General features: G+C 49.8%; 4 protein-coding genes across 4 annotated transcripts; 2 read left to right on the top strand and 2 right to left on the bottom strand.

Moving 5' to 3' along the window:
• Positions 1-239: 239 nt before the first annotated feature.
• N7511_009250 (SDR family oxidoreductase) lies at positions 240-1,468 on the bottom strand (the record flags this gene model as incomplete). Its single annotated transcript, XM_057131627.1, has 5 exons — positions 240-746; positions 806-1,096; positions 1,155-1,287; positions 1,345-1,396; positions 1,447-1,468. 5 exons carry the CDS (start codon positions 1,466-1,468, stop codon positions 240-242), a joined length of 1,005 nt encoding a protein of 334 aa, XP_056979615.1.
• Positions 1,469-2,704: 1,236 nt separating this feature from the next.
• tor (putative TOR pathway phosphatidylinositol 3-kinase TorA) lies at positions 2,705-9,969 on the top strand (the record flags this gene model as incomplete). Its single annotated transcript, XM_057131626.1, has 3 exons — positions 2,705-2,831; positions 2,894-9,528; positions 9,583-9,969. 3 exons carry the CDS (start codon positions 2,705-2,707, stop codon positions 9,967-9,969), a joined length of 7,149 nt encoding a protein of 2,382 aa, XP_056979614.1.
• A 653-nt stretch (positions 9,970-10,622) lies between these two features.
• cwc25 (U2-type spliceosomal complex subunit CWC25) lies at positions 10,623-11,995 on the top strand (the record flags this gene model as incomplete). The annotated part of the gene is made up of 2 exons (XM_057131625.1): positions 10,623-10,648; positions 10,708-11,995. The coding sequence occupies 2 exons, from the start codon at positions 10,623-10,625 to the stop codon at positions 11,993-11,995; spliced, it is 1,314 nt and encodes a 437-aa protein (XP_056979613.1).
• A 696-nt stretch (positions 11,996-12,691) lies between these two features.
• N7511_009247 (LLM class flavin-dependent oxidoreductase) lies at positions 12,692-14,035 on the bottom strand (the record flags this gene model as incomplete). Its single annotated transcript, XM_057131624.1, has 1 exon — positions 12,692-14,035. One exon carries the CDS (start codon positions 14,033-14,035, stop codon positions 12,692-12,694), a length of 1,344 nt encoding a protein of 447 aa, XP_056979612.1.
• Positions 14,036-14,587: the final 552 nt, after the last annotated feature.

Raw genomic sequence — 14,587 nt, 5'->3', positions numbered from 1 at the left:
AGAGTTAACGCGAGAAAAGTTGGCCGGAGAACACGGGCCAAACCGGTAGGGTACAACATAAAGACCTCAACCGCAATTTTATATCTATGTGGGTTGACCCTTTTACTTCTTGACTTTTCGATTAATTTATTGCATTTCAACTCAAGATCACGACATTATCAAAAAAAAGGATAGATCCAATCATCTTATTGATAATTCATTTCTAGCTCTTCTAGCTCTATGGCCCGCCCAGGAACCTACTAAGCACCAACAGCCAGAAGAGAATCGACAGTATCCACGATTGTCTTTTTCAACGGGACATATGTGATCCCTAGAACCTTCTGGGACTTACTGTTGTCATACCCATAAATACCACTTGGAAGGTCGCTGGGAGAGTCTTTCGGAGGAAGCTTAGACTCCAGCTCAGGGTGGGCCTCGCGAATAGCATCCGCAATGTCCTTGTTGGAGAAGTAGCCAGCAGTGACAAAGAATCTCTCGCCTCCAGCTTCTGGGACTTCAATGGCTCTCACATGTGCGAGAGCAACATCACGAACATCTACCCAGAGGAAGGTGCCTGATGGTGCTAACTTCTCCTTCATTTCCCCCCGAATGAGGCTTCTGATACGCTGGTTCGAGGTGTTGATGGCTTCAAGAGAGTTCAAGTAGGGAACAACGGGACCGAAGACAAGTGGAGGGTTGATAGTTGCAAGATCGAAGTTTGGCTTCTCCTGCTCGACAAAGTCCCACGCTGCTTTCTCGGCAAAGGTCTAAAATACGGACCCTATTAGCTCTTGCATCGCTTCTATCAAGTCCCGAGGTGACCTACCTTGCTAGCCCTATAGACCTTTGAGTGATCCAGTCCTTCCTCCCAGGTGACTGGGTTCCATTCTTTCTCGCTGTATACCTTGGGATGTTCATCGGGGTTCACAATGGCGGCGAAAGATGATGTGATGACCACTCGCTTCACAGTAGGCGCATGGGCTTTAATGGCTTTCAAGATCCCTGTAGTTCCTTTAATTGCAGGATCAAGGAAGTCTTTAACCGGATCTTGAACATTGAAGTGGAAAGGAGATGCGGTGTGAAGAACATAGTCGAATGCAGGACTAGACTTGACGGCCTGTTGCAGTTCAATTAGTCTTACTCGCTCCAAAATTGGGGTATAACTCCGTCCTGACCTCGTCAAATGCACCATCCTTGGCAACATCTTGAACAATCACATAAGAGAGTTTCTCCTGCGATGCATTGGGGTGAGCCTTGAGGATCTGTTTGCCCTTCTCCTCTGATCGAACAGTCACAACAGTGTCAAAACTGGAGCAAAATGATTAACTTAATAGCCAATCCTCCGAGGTGACAAGGTGGACATACTCATGTTGTAAAAGAATGTCGACAATGTGGGCGGCAATGAAGCCACTGCCTCCTGAAGCCAACAGTTAGACCAGATCAATGCCACAGGTTGACACAACATACCAGTCAGAAGTACTTTAACCATTGTGTCTGTGTGAGTGTGGGTTGAGGACAAAGCAGTATAGGGGAGGACCTTGGCTTTTATGGATCCGGGGTCCCCTCTATCCCGTCATCGCTCCACCGATAAGGTTATATGAGGGGTTGAGGATTACCAATACTGGACAGGTCAAATTTCTACTGTATGTGTATGTCTATACAATCTTCGAATCAATACTACTGTAAAACGACAATTGATGCCTCCCGAGGTCGTCTCTTGCCAAGTTGACTGTAGTCCAATACAATTTGTACGCAGGGTCAAGACCATAGGGTGAATTCGACTTGCACAAGGGATACATGAAAACACGAGACTTTTCTTCGGCAATGCAATCTTTTTTATACATGTAGGTAGTACAAAGCGTTCTCGATTGACAAAGAGACCCTGGATGATGGTACACTTGTAAGTTCAGTATATAGGCTATTATATAGCTGAAAACAGGCCTAGAGCTGAGCGTCGGCATGTTACTGCATTATGATTGATCTTATGAGACACCTTATTTCAAAATGGACAAATTTGACTTGAAATTAGTGAAATAAGATCCCTTTGATTCACTAGAATTTTTGGAACAAAATAAGCCGTGACGTAACGGTATGCCATACGATAACAGATCAGTAAGGAAAAAGCCCTTTGCCGTTGGAATACCAGTAGATCCGCCACGGTTGGTTGCATAGTGACTATTATATCGAAATGTCAGAAGAAGCAGACGGCTGCATCCCGATTGGTGTTGACTTTCTGCTCGTCCTCTCGTAGAACTTGACATCTCTGGTTCGGTGACCCTTGCGCGTCTTTCTAGTCATCTTCTAGTTCATCTCAGGATTCTAGAAGAGCTGTGAGTGTTTGAGACTGAGCCAACCATGTAAGTTTTACCAGAAGTAGTTCACATGAGCGTATAGCAAGCAAGGATGGGGCGTCAAGACACAGACGAGAGAGTCAATGAGTCTTTTTTGCCACGTTGATACGAATGAATGCTTCTGTTTTAGAGGTGATATCTGAACTGTAGGAGAAGACACAACATATTGTATAGTCCTAAATGCCATACACAAATTACGCAAGTCGTTGAAGAGTGGAAGGTCGCACGTCGGGAACGCCGTGGCCCGTGCGCCCCTCGACCTTCTCCAGGCTCTCACACATGACCATCCCTCCAACAACTCTATACGCCTCGCGTCTTTCTTTTACCCTACGAGGCTGACTTCCAATGTCCAGCCTGGGGTGTGATTTACAAATATGGCACAAGCAGGTGCAATGACGGACGTTACCCAAAGACTGTTCGTGGAGCTGAAGTCCAAGAATGAGGAGGCCAGGGCCAGAGCTGCCTATGAGCTCTACGACAATGTTCTCTCTGTCTCCAGAGGTACTGCCATAATATTAGACCCCGGTGTCTGTCTAACTTGGCTAATGCATTCCCTCTTATAGATTGGCCTGCCGAGAAGTTCGTCGAATTTTACAACGCGGTTAGCCAACGCATCGCCCAACTCGTGGTAACCGGCGGTGACGCAAACGAGAGGATCGGTGGCCTGCTCGCACTTGATCGACTGATTGACTTTGACGGGGTTGATGCTGCTCAGAAGACGACAAGATTTGCCAGCTACCTCCGCAGCGCTCTCCGCAGTAACGACAATGTGGTCTTGATTTGCGCGGCCCGATCGCTGGGCCGCCTCGCGAAACCCGGTGGAGCTCTTACCGCAGAGCTGGTGGAAAGCGAAATACAATCTGCATTAGAATGGTTGCAGTCAGAACGCCAGGAAAGCCGGCGTTTTGCAGCCGTTCTCGTGATTCGGGAACTTGCCAAGGGCTCGCCGACACTTCTTTATGGCTTCGTCCCTCAAATCTTTGAGCTTGTCTGGGTTGCTCTCCGAGATCCCAAAGTACTCATTCGAGATACCGCCGCTGAAGCCGTGGGTGAATGCTTTGAGATCATCGTGGCCCGTGATACCCAAGTTCGACAATCATGGTTTGCGCGCATACACGACGAGGCCCTTCTCGGCTTAAAGTCCCATAATGTGGATTGGATCCATGGCTCCCTTCTGATTCTTAAGGAGTTGATCCTTAAAGGCACAATGTTTATGAAGGAGCACTACCGCAATGCTTGCGAGATTATTCTCCGCCTCAAGGACCACCGTGACCAGAAGATCCGCGCCCAGGTCGTCCTCACTATCCCTATCCTCGCCTCGTATGCTCCTACCGATTTCATTGAGATCTACCTCCACCGATTCATGGTCTATCTCCAAGCACAGCTGAAGAGAGACAAAGAGCGTAACCCCGCATTCATTGCCATTGGAAAGATTGCCAATGCAGTTGGCCCTGCAATCGGTCAATATCTCGATGGAATCATTATCTACATCCGCGAAGGTCTTGCAATGAAGGCGAGGAATCGAGCGGGCGTTCAAGAGGCCCCGATGTTTGAGTGTATCAGCATGTTGTCCCTTGCCGTGGGACAGGCACTCAGCAAATACATGGAGGCTCTTCTGGATCCCATCTTCGCCTGCGGACTCAGCAAGTCCTTAACACAGGCGCTCGTTGACATGGCTCATTACATCCCACCTATCAAGCCCATGATTCAAGAAAGACTCCTAGACATGCTGAGTATTATCCTTTGCGGAACACCATTTAGGCCCCTCGGTTGCCCTGAAAACCGACTTCCTCCCATGCCATCTTTCGCAAAAGATTTTGCACCCCACGAGCTTCATGCTGATTCTGAAATCGCATTGGCACTGCACACATTAGGAAGTTTTGATTTCTCTGGGCATATCTTGAATGAATTTGTCCGTGATGTTGCCATCAATTACGTGGAAAATGATAATCCCGAGATTCGAAAAGCCTCGGCCCTGACTTGTTGTCAACTATTTGTGCACGACCCGATCATCAATCAGACTAGCGGACATTCTATTCAGGTTGTGAGCGAGGTGATTGATAAGCTGTTGACTGTCGGTGTCGGAGACCCAGACCCCGAGATCCGACGCACTGTTTTGTGGTCTTTGGACCGCAAGTTCGATCGGCACTTGGCACGGCCAGAGAATATCCGATGCTTATTCCTAGCCGTCAACGATGAGGTTTTCGAGGTCAAAGAAGCGGCCATCTGTATCATTGGTCGACTCTCCAGTGTCAACCCTGCCTACGTCTTCCCACCGCTTCGAAAGCTGCTGGTCAATCTTCTCACGGGTCTCGGGTTTGCAACTACGGCCAGGCAAAAGGAAGAGACTGCTCTGCTCATCAGCCTGTTTGTTTCAAATGCAACCAAGTTGATCAGGTCTTATGTGGACCCAATGGTGACTGCATTGATGCCAAAAGCAACAGACAGCAACCCCGGCGTCGCTGCCACCACTTTGAAGGCTGTTGGTGAGCTTGCCAATGTAGGTGGCAGTGAGATGAGAGGATACCTTTCCCAGATCATGCCCATCATTCTAGACGCTCTGCAAGATCTTTCGTCGCATACAAAGCGTGAAGCTGCACTTCGGACACTAGGTCAATTGGCCAGCAACTCGGGTTATGTCATTGAGCCTTACATCGAATACCCTCATCTCCTAGCCGTGCTGATCAACATCATCAAGACGGAAATGACAGGCTCTCTACGGAAGGAGACCATCAAACTTCTCGGTGTTCTTGGTGCTCTTGATCCATACAAGTACCAACAGATCAGTGAGCTTGAGCCCGACGTACACCATATTAACGAGATGAAGAATGTCTCTGAAGTTGCCATGATCATGCAGAATCTTACTCCATCCAATGAGGAATATTATCCCACTGTGGTCATTCACACTCTCATGCAGAACATTCTGCGCGAGAATTCCTTGGCACAATATCACTCAGCTGTCATTGATGCAATCGTCACAATCTTCAAGACGCTGGGCTTGAAATGTGTACCATTCCTCGGCCAGATTATTCCAGGCTTCATCTTGGTGATTAGAACTTCTCCTTCCAGTCGCCTCGAATCATACTTCAACCAAATGGCAATTTTGGTCAACATCGTGCGGCAACATATCCGTGCTTTCCTGCCGGAAATCATTGAAGTCATTCGGGAGTTCTGGGATTCTTCATATCAAATCCAGGGCACGATCTTGTCTTTAGTCGAAGCCATTGGTAGATCCCTTGAAGGTGAATTTAGGAAGTACCTTGCAGGCCTGATTCCACTCATGCTAGACACACTTGAGAAGGACTCAACGCCTCGTCACCAGCCATCCGAGAAAATTCTCCATACTCTTTTGATCTTCGGTTCCAGTGGAGAAGAGTACATGCATCTCATCATTCCATCTATCGTGCGTCTGTTTGATCGACCGCAGAACCCAGCAAGTATTCGAAAGTCGGCCATCGATAGCTTAACGAAGCTTTCGCGGCAAGTCAATGTTTCTGATTTTGCTTCCCTCATGATCCACTCTTTGTCAAGAGTCGTGGCCAGTGGCGACCGTAACCTACGTCAGGCTGCCCTCGACTGCATCTGCGCTCTTATCTTCCAGCTCGGTCAGGACTTTACTCATTACATTCACCTTCTCAACAAAGTCCTGAAGACCCACCAAATCACACACGTCAACTACCAGATCTTAGTAACAAAGCTACAGAAGGGCGATCCCCTTCCACAAGATCTTAACCCTGAACAAGACTATGCTTACCCAGCCGACGACACCAACTTCGCCGAAATTGGACAAAAGAAGATCGTTGTGAACCAGCAGCATCTCAAAAACGCTTGGGATGCCTCGCAAAAGTCCACGCGCGAGGATTGGCAAGAATGGATCCGCCGTTTCAGTGTCGAGCTTCTGAAGGAATCTCCTTCTCCGGCGCTTCGCGCTTGTGCTAGTTTGGCTGGTATATATCAGCCACTAGCTAGAGACTTGTTCAACGCCGCTTTTGTGTCATGCTGGACCGAGCTGTATGATCAGTACCAAGAAGAGCTCGTTCGCTCCATTGAAAAGGCGCTCACTTCTCCCAATATCTCCCCTGAGATTTTGCAAATTCTTCTTAACCTGGCTGAATTCATGGAGCACGACGATAAGGCTCTTCCAATTGATATTCGCACCCTTGGAAAGTACGCTGCCAAATGTCATGCATTTGCCAAGGCTCTTCACTACAAAGAGCTCGAATTTGAGCAAGACCAGAACTCTGGTGCTGTTGAGGCCCTGATTACTATCAACAATCAGCTCCAGCAATCCGATGCTGCCATCGGTATTCTCCGCAAAGCACAGGCATACCGTGATGTGGAACTCAAGGAAACATGGTTCGAGAAGCTTCAACGATGGGACGAGGCTCTTGCTGCTTACAAGCGTCGTGAGAAAACGGACCCAGACTCGTTCGGCATTACTATGGGTAAAATGCGTTGTCTGCATGCTCTTGGAGAATGGAAGGTACTTTCAGACCTTGCGCAAGAAAAATGGAACCAAGCATCATTGGAGCATCGCAGAGCCATCGCTCCTCTGGCTGCTGCCGCTGCTTGGGGCCGAGGCCAGTGGGAGTTGATGGACTCCTACCTCGGAGTCATGAAGGAGCAGTCCCCCGACCGTTCCTTCTTCGGTGCCATTCTAGCTATTCATCGGAATCAATTCGAGGAGGCGAACATGTACATCGAAAAAGCACGTAATGGCCTCGATACCGAGTTGTCTGCTCTTCTTGGAGAGTCGTACAACCGTGCTTACAACGTTGTCGTTCGTGTTCAAATGTTGGCCGAGTTGGAAGAGATCATCACATACAAGCAGAATGTCGGTGATCCCGAAAAGCAAGAGGCTATGCGTGCAACGTGGAATCAGCGATTGCTTGGATGTCAGCAGAACGTGGAAGTGTGGCAACGTATGCTCAAGGTCAGGGCCCTTGTTACGGCTCCGCGCGAAAACCTTGATATGAGTATTAAGTTTGCCAACCTTTGTCGCAAATCGAACCGTATGGGCCTTGCCGAACGATCTCTAGCATCACTGGAGACGATAGTGGCTGATGGAAATGGTGTTCGCACTATCGTTCCCCCGGAAGTCACATATGCTAGACTGAAATTCAGTTGGGCAAATGGACATCAACAAGATTCTCTCGATATGCTCAAAGAGTTTACCAGCGCGTTGACCGATGATTTCCAAAAGTTCAACACTCTGATGGTAGCACAGGGCGATCACCATGGAATGAACGGGGTCAATGGAGCTGCTGACCCGAATCACCCAGATCTTATTAGCTTGCGTGAACGGATTGGAGATGCCAACAAATTCCGAAAGCTCCTTTCAAAGAGTTATCTCAGGCAGGGAGAATGGCAGACAGCTCTTCAGAGAGGCGATTGGAGGCCGGAACACGTTCGCGAGGTCCTTAACGCCTACTCTGCGGCCACCCAGTACAACCGCGATTCGTACAAGGCGTGGCATTCATGGGCCCTTGCCAACTTTGAAGTTGTCACAACCATCGCCAACCAAGCCAGCCGTGACGGTGCACCGGCGCCAGTTCCTGCCCACATTGTTACAGAGCATGTCATCCCTGCTATTCGTGGCTTCCTGCGGTCCATCGCCTTGTCCTTGACATCTTCCCTGCAAGACACATTGCGATTGCTTACTCTTTGGTTCAGCCATGGTGGTGACCATGAAGTCAACACCGTCGTCACAGAAGGCTTCACAGTTGTGAACATTGATACCTGGCTTTCTGTGACTCCTCAGTTGATTGCTCGAATCAACCAACCTAACATTAGAGTCCGGAGCGCGGTCCACAGGCTGCTTGCTGAGGTGGGCAAGACGCATCCTCAGGCCTTGGTTTATCCACTCACGGTGGCATCGAAATCGAATGTGACCCGACGCTCCCAATCTGCCAGCAACATTATGGAAAGTATGCGGCAACATAGCGCCAAACTTGTCGAGCAAGCAGATCTCGTAAGTCACGAGTTAATCCGTGTCGCAGTCCTGTGGCACGAGCTCTGGCATGAGGGCCTGGAAGAGGCCTCTCGTCTCTACTTCGGCGATCACAATGTCGAAGGCATGTTCAGCACACTTGCTCCTCTTCACGACATGCTAGACAAGGGCGCTGAGACCCTGCGCGAGGTATCATTTGCCCAGGCTTTCGGGCGTGATCTAGCCGAGGCGAAACACTACTGCATGCTGTACCGCGAGTCAGAAGAAATTGGCGATTTGAACCAAGCTTGGGACTTGTACTACACGGTGTTCCGTAAGATCAACCGACAGCTCCCACAGTTATCGACCCTCGATCTCAAATACGTCTCTCCTCGACTGAAGGATTGCTCGGATCTTGACCTTGCTGTTCCGGGAACCTACCAGAGCGGCAAACCTATCATTCGAATCATCAGCTTCGATCCAATCTTGCATGTGTTGCAAACAAAGAAACGGCCTCGTCGTATGACACTCAAGGGTAGCAACGGCAGCTCGTACATGTACGCTCTCAAGGGACATGAGGATATTCGACAAGACGAGCGAGTCATGCAGCTCTTCGGTCTGTGCAATACCCTGCTTGATAACGACAGCGAGAGCTTCAAGCGACACCTCTCAGTCCAGCGCTTCCCTGCCATCCCATTGTCACAGGCTTCCGGTCTGATTGGTTGGGTTTGCAACAGTGATACATTACACGCATTGATTAAGGAGTATCGTGAAAGTCGCCGTATTCTTCTCAACATCGAGCACCGCATCATGCTACAAATGGCACCTGATTATGACAGCCTCACTCTTATGCAGAAGGTTGAGGTCTTTGGCTACGCTATGGATAACACAACCGGCAAGGATCTCTACCGAGTACTCTGGCTCAAGAGCAAGAGCTCAGAAGCATGGCTCGAGCGGCGTACCAACTACACCCGATCTCTCGGTGTCATGTCCATGGTTGGCTACATTCTTGGTCTTGGTGACCGGCATCCGTCGAACTTGCTTCTTGATCGTGGCAATGGTCGGGTTGTACACATCGATTTCGGCGACTGCTTCGAGATCGCAATGCATCGCGAGAAGTACCCAGAGCGAGTACCGTTCCGACTCACCCGTATGTTGACATTCGCCATGGAAGTCAGCAACATTGAAGGAAGCTACCGTATCACTTGCGAGGCTGTCATGCGTGTACTACGGGATAACAAGGACTCTTTGATGGCTGTCTTAGAAGCCGTAAGTAACTTGATCATCTATCATTTACAGCCAACAACTAACTCGTTCTTCTAGTTTATTCACGATCCACTGATCAATTGGCGTCTCGGTGCCCAAGAGTCTCCCGACCGCGTATCCCTCACGGCAGAACGCCGCCAATCCATCATCGAGGGTGTCAACTTCGAGCACGGCGTTCAACCCGGCAACTTCTCTCGTCGCCGCGGGTCCATTCTCGAAGGTGGCATTCTCGATGGCTCCGAGACAGTTCCCCCGGAAGCCCGTGAGGCACAAAATGCCCGCGCTCTTCAGGTGCTTGCTCGAGTCAAGGAGAAGCTTACTGGACGTGATTTCAAGCCTAGTGACGAGTTGAGTGTCAGCGACCAAGTTGACAAGCTCCTCGCACAAGCAACCAATGTCGAGAACATCTGTCAGCACTGGATCGGTTGGTGCAGTTTCTGGTAGTCCGAGTTGATCGTGGATTCTGTTGCTTCTTGGTGTTCTATGGCGTGGATGATGATATGATTCGATGCGCGTCTATTTTATTTTGTCTTTTTCTCACTGTATGTAGAGTTACCCCTGCTTTTCTTTGGTTTTTTGGATTTTGAATTTTACATCTTCGAGCCTGTGGCTTCTGGTCTGTTTAGATATTAATTTCAGTTGCCTGTGGGCTTTGTGACTTCGTGAGTCTATGGCAGTATTCAGCCCTCTTGGTGTGATAGACGATTCAATCCTTGACTTTCTCAGCACAAGAAGCCAAGGGAAGTATTATAGTTCTGTATTTTACTGCGATTTGTTTGCCTATAATTGTTCCAAGGTGAGGCTAACTTATAAGAATCTAAGGATATAAGCAAAATATATATTTGGCAGACAGCGACCAGTTCTCAGTAGATGAATAGTGGGACAAATCTTCAAGCTTAGCGGAAAACAAAGCAATCAGGTTTAATATAACCATCAGACCTTGCATGAGATGTAAAAAATCAAGAATTAACGCTCAGCTAAGCTGAGTCCGCAGGTGGGAGTTGGGAGCAAAAAAGCGCCCGAGGCGGTCGACTTGTCGGAAGCGGATCTTGTGACATTTCAACCTTCCCCCGTCACAACCTCACAGCACATTCAAAATGGGTGGCGATCTGAATTTAAAGAAGTACGTCTAGCTCAAACCCACCGCGAAATCCCACAAATCAAATACTAACTCGATAATAGATCATGGCACCCAGGGCTGATCAAGAATCAAGAGCGCGTATGGGCGCAAGAGAAGCGCGCGCTCGAGGAGCGCAAGCAAATCGACCAGCTCCGACGGGAACGAGAAGAAGAGCGACAAATCCAAGAACTTCAACGTCTACAAGAAGCCTCCGGAAAGTCGAAGGTGCAGAACCGCGTCGACTGGATGTACCAGGCCCCGTCTAGCGCCACCGGCCACTACTCGGAGGAGATGGAGGGATACCTACTGGGAAAGCGACGAATCGACGGAGTCCTGCTTAAGAATGACGCCGAGACCAAGAAGCTGGAGAAGGGGTCGGAGGTTGTGGGTAATGATGCGGCGGCGGCTGGTCCATCTGTTGGGTCAGCGCGCGATACCATGGCGAAGGTTATGGCGGACCCGCTTCTTGAAGTGAAGAAGAGAGAACAGGCAGCTTACGAGGCCATGGTGAAGGAGACTATGAGACGCAAGGAACGAGAGGAGAAGCGCACCCAGGGAGGAGATGGTACTCGCGACCGCGGGAAGGACCGCGACCGCCGCCATCGGGATCATGACTCTAAGCGCAGACGGTACAGTGATGATGCAGGTGATGAGAGCCGCGACAGACATCACCGTCGGTCATCTCCTCGTCGGCACCGATCTAGATCTCCACACCGAAGACATAGGAGTGAGCGTGAGCGTGAGCGCGACGATGAACGCCGCAGTGATAACCGTGACCGGCGAAGTGATGATACGAGATCTCGCCGGGATGATAGAGACCGTGGCCACCGTCGCGACCAGGACAAGAGAGATTCATCCTCTCGACAAGACCGCGACGACAGACGTGACCGGGACCGTGAAGGTGATCGCTCATCTCGTCGATACTCTCGCTCCCCTCGCCCGTCTAAGGACCGCAGCGAACGCCCGCCTCCCACCGAGGATCGTCGTCGTGACTTTCCCCGTCGTGACTTTCCCCGTCGTGAGTTTCACAACCAACGGGACTCTGGTCGTGATAATGATGCACCTTCTTCTCGCCCCCCAGCCAACAAGCCTGACTCCAAGGAGGTTGAAGAAGAACGGCGCCGCAAGCTGGCAGAGATGCAAAACAATGCCGCCGATATGGAGGTCGATCGACGCCAGCGGATTACTGATATAACCGCGAAGGAGGAACAGCAGCAGGAAGCTGATGATCGCCAGCGTTCAGACCGGGGCAGGTTCATGTCTGATATGCATAAGCGTGTGCAAGAAGATAGTCTCGATGAGCGTATCCGTCGTTCTCGTGGTGGACTCGAGAGGATGGATGAGGATTGAGAAGGGCCGTTTTGTACGAGTGAGGTCTTCCTGTGTGTATTCATTCTGTGCAGTTTTGATTTGATGCTTCGACTATGGGGCTGGCATTCATGATTCCCTTGGATTTATTTAGCGATTAGTAGCAATGCCGATCATTGTGATGTCTACAGTATTATTCTGTGTGTGTATGTATGCAAGCAAGTGACAGCTCTATTTCTGGGAAAGAAACCAAAGGCTCGAGAAAAAAGGCGTGTCAGGATTAGATCAAGATGGATTGATTAGATCTTGAAGGGTTGGACTTTGTTTACTACCCCAGATTTCCTATTTGGGACGACGTGGTAATTTGGCGACGTTTTCCAACTTTTGGGTGGGAGCAAATTCAGTTGCTGATGTCAGAACGCGTCTTCAATTTCCGAAGACGCGTCTTGTAGATTGATAAGGGTTTGCAGTATTTGCCCTGTTTGCTCTTTGCTCCTGCCTGGCCTGACTACAATACCCTAGGGTTTACCAATCACGAGACCACCAGCCTTGCACTGGAGCCTACAAGCCTACCAAGCCTGCCAAGCTCATACTATCTAGCGCTCAATGAGGCTCAAACATCGTTTCTCGATACATCCCACAGATCCTGGAGAAGATGTCGACGTCTCTGAACCCATATGATATGCTAGATACCCTGGTCAAACCAGTTGGATAGTAAAGGGCTTCCCAAATATAACATCATGCTTCACTGAAGAAGCGGTTCTCCGGTCTCGGCAGACCGAAGTGTTCACGCAGCGTCGAACCCGTATAGTCATTGCGGAACAGACCTCTTCGCTGAAGCTCTGGAACAAGCCTATCCGTCACGTCTTCCAGACCCTGAGGCAAGAATGGGAACGTGCAAGTGAAACCATCCGACGCCTCTTCCCTTAGCCAAGTCTCCATCTCATCAGCGATATCACTCGGTGAGCCAAGGAAAGCCAGCCCAGAATAACCACCATAACGCTGCGCAAGTTGGCGAATAGTCAAACCCTCCTTCTTCGCCAACAACTCAACCCCCTCCCTGCTAGTCTTGCTCGCGTTTGTCTCAGGCAGATCAGCCGGCAAAGGCCCATCGGGGTCAAAAGCACTCACATCCACCCCAAGCGAAATAGACAAAGAAGCAAGCGCACTATCATAATGCACCAGACTATCCAACGCCAACCTCTTCGCCTGCGCGTCCTCCTTACTATCCCCAACAATAATCAACGCAGCCGGTAGAATCTTCAAATGATCCCTCTCCCGTCCAGCCCTCACAACCCGTCCCTTGATATCAGCATAGAGCACCTTTGCCCCCTCAATATCCTTAGGACTACAAAACACAACCTCAGCAGTCTCAGCAGCAAGCTGCTTCCCAGGCTCACTCTGACCAGCCTGGACAATAACAGGCCAGCCCTGCGGCGGCCGAGCAATATTCAACGGTCCACGCGTCTTCAACTCTTCCCCAACATGATTCAAAACATGCATCTTGGCCGGATCAAAAAACTCTCCCGTCCCAACATCCCGCGTGAAAGCATCATCAGCAAAACTATCCCAGAGCCCCGTGACCACATCGTAGAACTCCCGGGCCCGCTTGTACCGATCACTATGCGTCATATGCTCATCGAAACCGAAGTTATGGCTTGATTCCGGGTTGCCAGTCGTGACGATATTCCACGCGGCGCGTCCATTGCTCAGATGGTCCAGACTGGCGAAGCGGCGGGCCACATGGTACGGAGCATCGTAGGTCGTGCTGGCTGTTGCGGCGAGCCCAATCTTCTCGGTTACGGCGGATAATGCCGAGAGGAGGGTGAAGGGCTCGAAGGATGTGACTGTGTGGCTGCGCTTGAGGGCTTCGACGGGCATGTTTAGCACGGCTAGATGGTCGGCCATGAAGAAGGCGTCGAATTTGGCGGCTTCAAGCTTTTGCGCGAAGTGCGTGATGTGTTTCAGGTTGAAGTTGGCGTCTGGGTAGGAGTTTGGATAGCGCCATGCTCCTGTGTGTAGGGAGACTGGGCGCATGAAGGCTGTTAGGTGTAGTTGGCGGGTTGGGATTGGATCTGTCATTGTGATGGTTGTTTGATGTGCTTATGCTTATGTCTATGCTGTATATGCTCTTGGATGCTGGAGGAGAGGATGAGGTGATGTATGGCTTGCTTTGGACTATGGAAATAACTATGCTCTATATAGCTTACCCCTCTACACACATCTGAGCAAAGAGACAGGCTATTTATCAGCCGATTTATAATCTTCGGACAATATGGAGATGGCGTGCTGCACTAGGTTGCTTGCGCAAGCTTGTGCCGATGTCAGCCAAGGAGAATTACAAAGTGAATATAGAATATTGATATGCAAACGCCTCCCTAAGAAGTAAATGACTGTTTGATACCAAATCCCAATGCATAGTTTCGTTGCCGTTTTGGGCATAGCCCAGCGCCGTGTATGGCATCTCATTAGGGCTTGTGTCTTTCATATGAATATCGAGAAACAGATACCGGCTACGTAGCTTAATGACCAGCTCGAGTCAGTGACTGACTACGAGTTTCAGGATAGACAAACATAATCGTAATTACTAGGCGTAGACGAGAAGACGTGTTCTATCCACATGTACAATTACAC

Source organism: Penicillium nucicola (genome assembly GCF_028828085.1).
Source record: "Penicillium nucicola strain IBT 29836 chromosome Unknown utg000010l, whole genome shotgun sequence".
NCBI classification, from domain to species: Eukaryota; Fungi; Ascomycota; class Eurotiomycetes; order Eurotiales; family Aspergillaceae; genus Penicillium; species Penicillium nucicola.
Note: the sequence above shows the minus strand (reverse complement) of the source record. Positions and strands in the feature narration are given on the sequence as shown.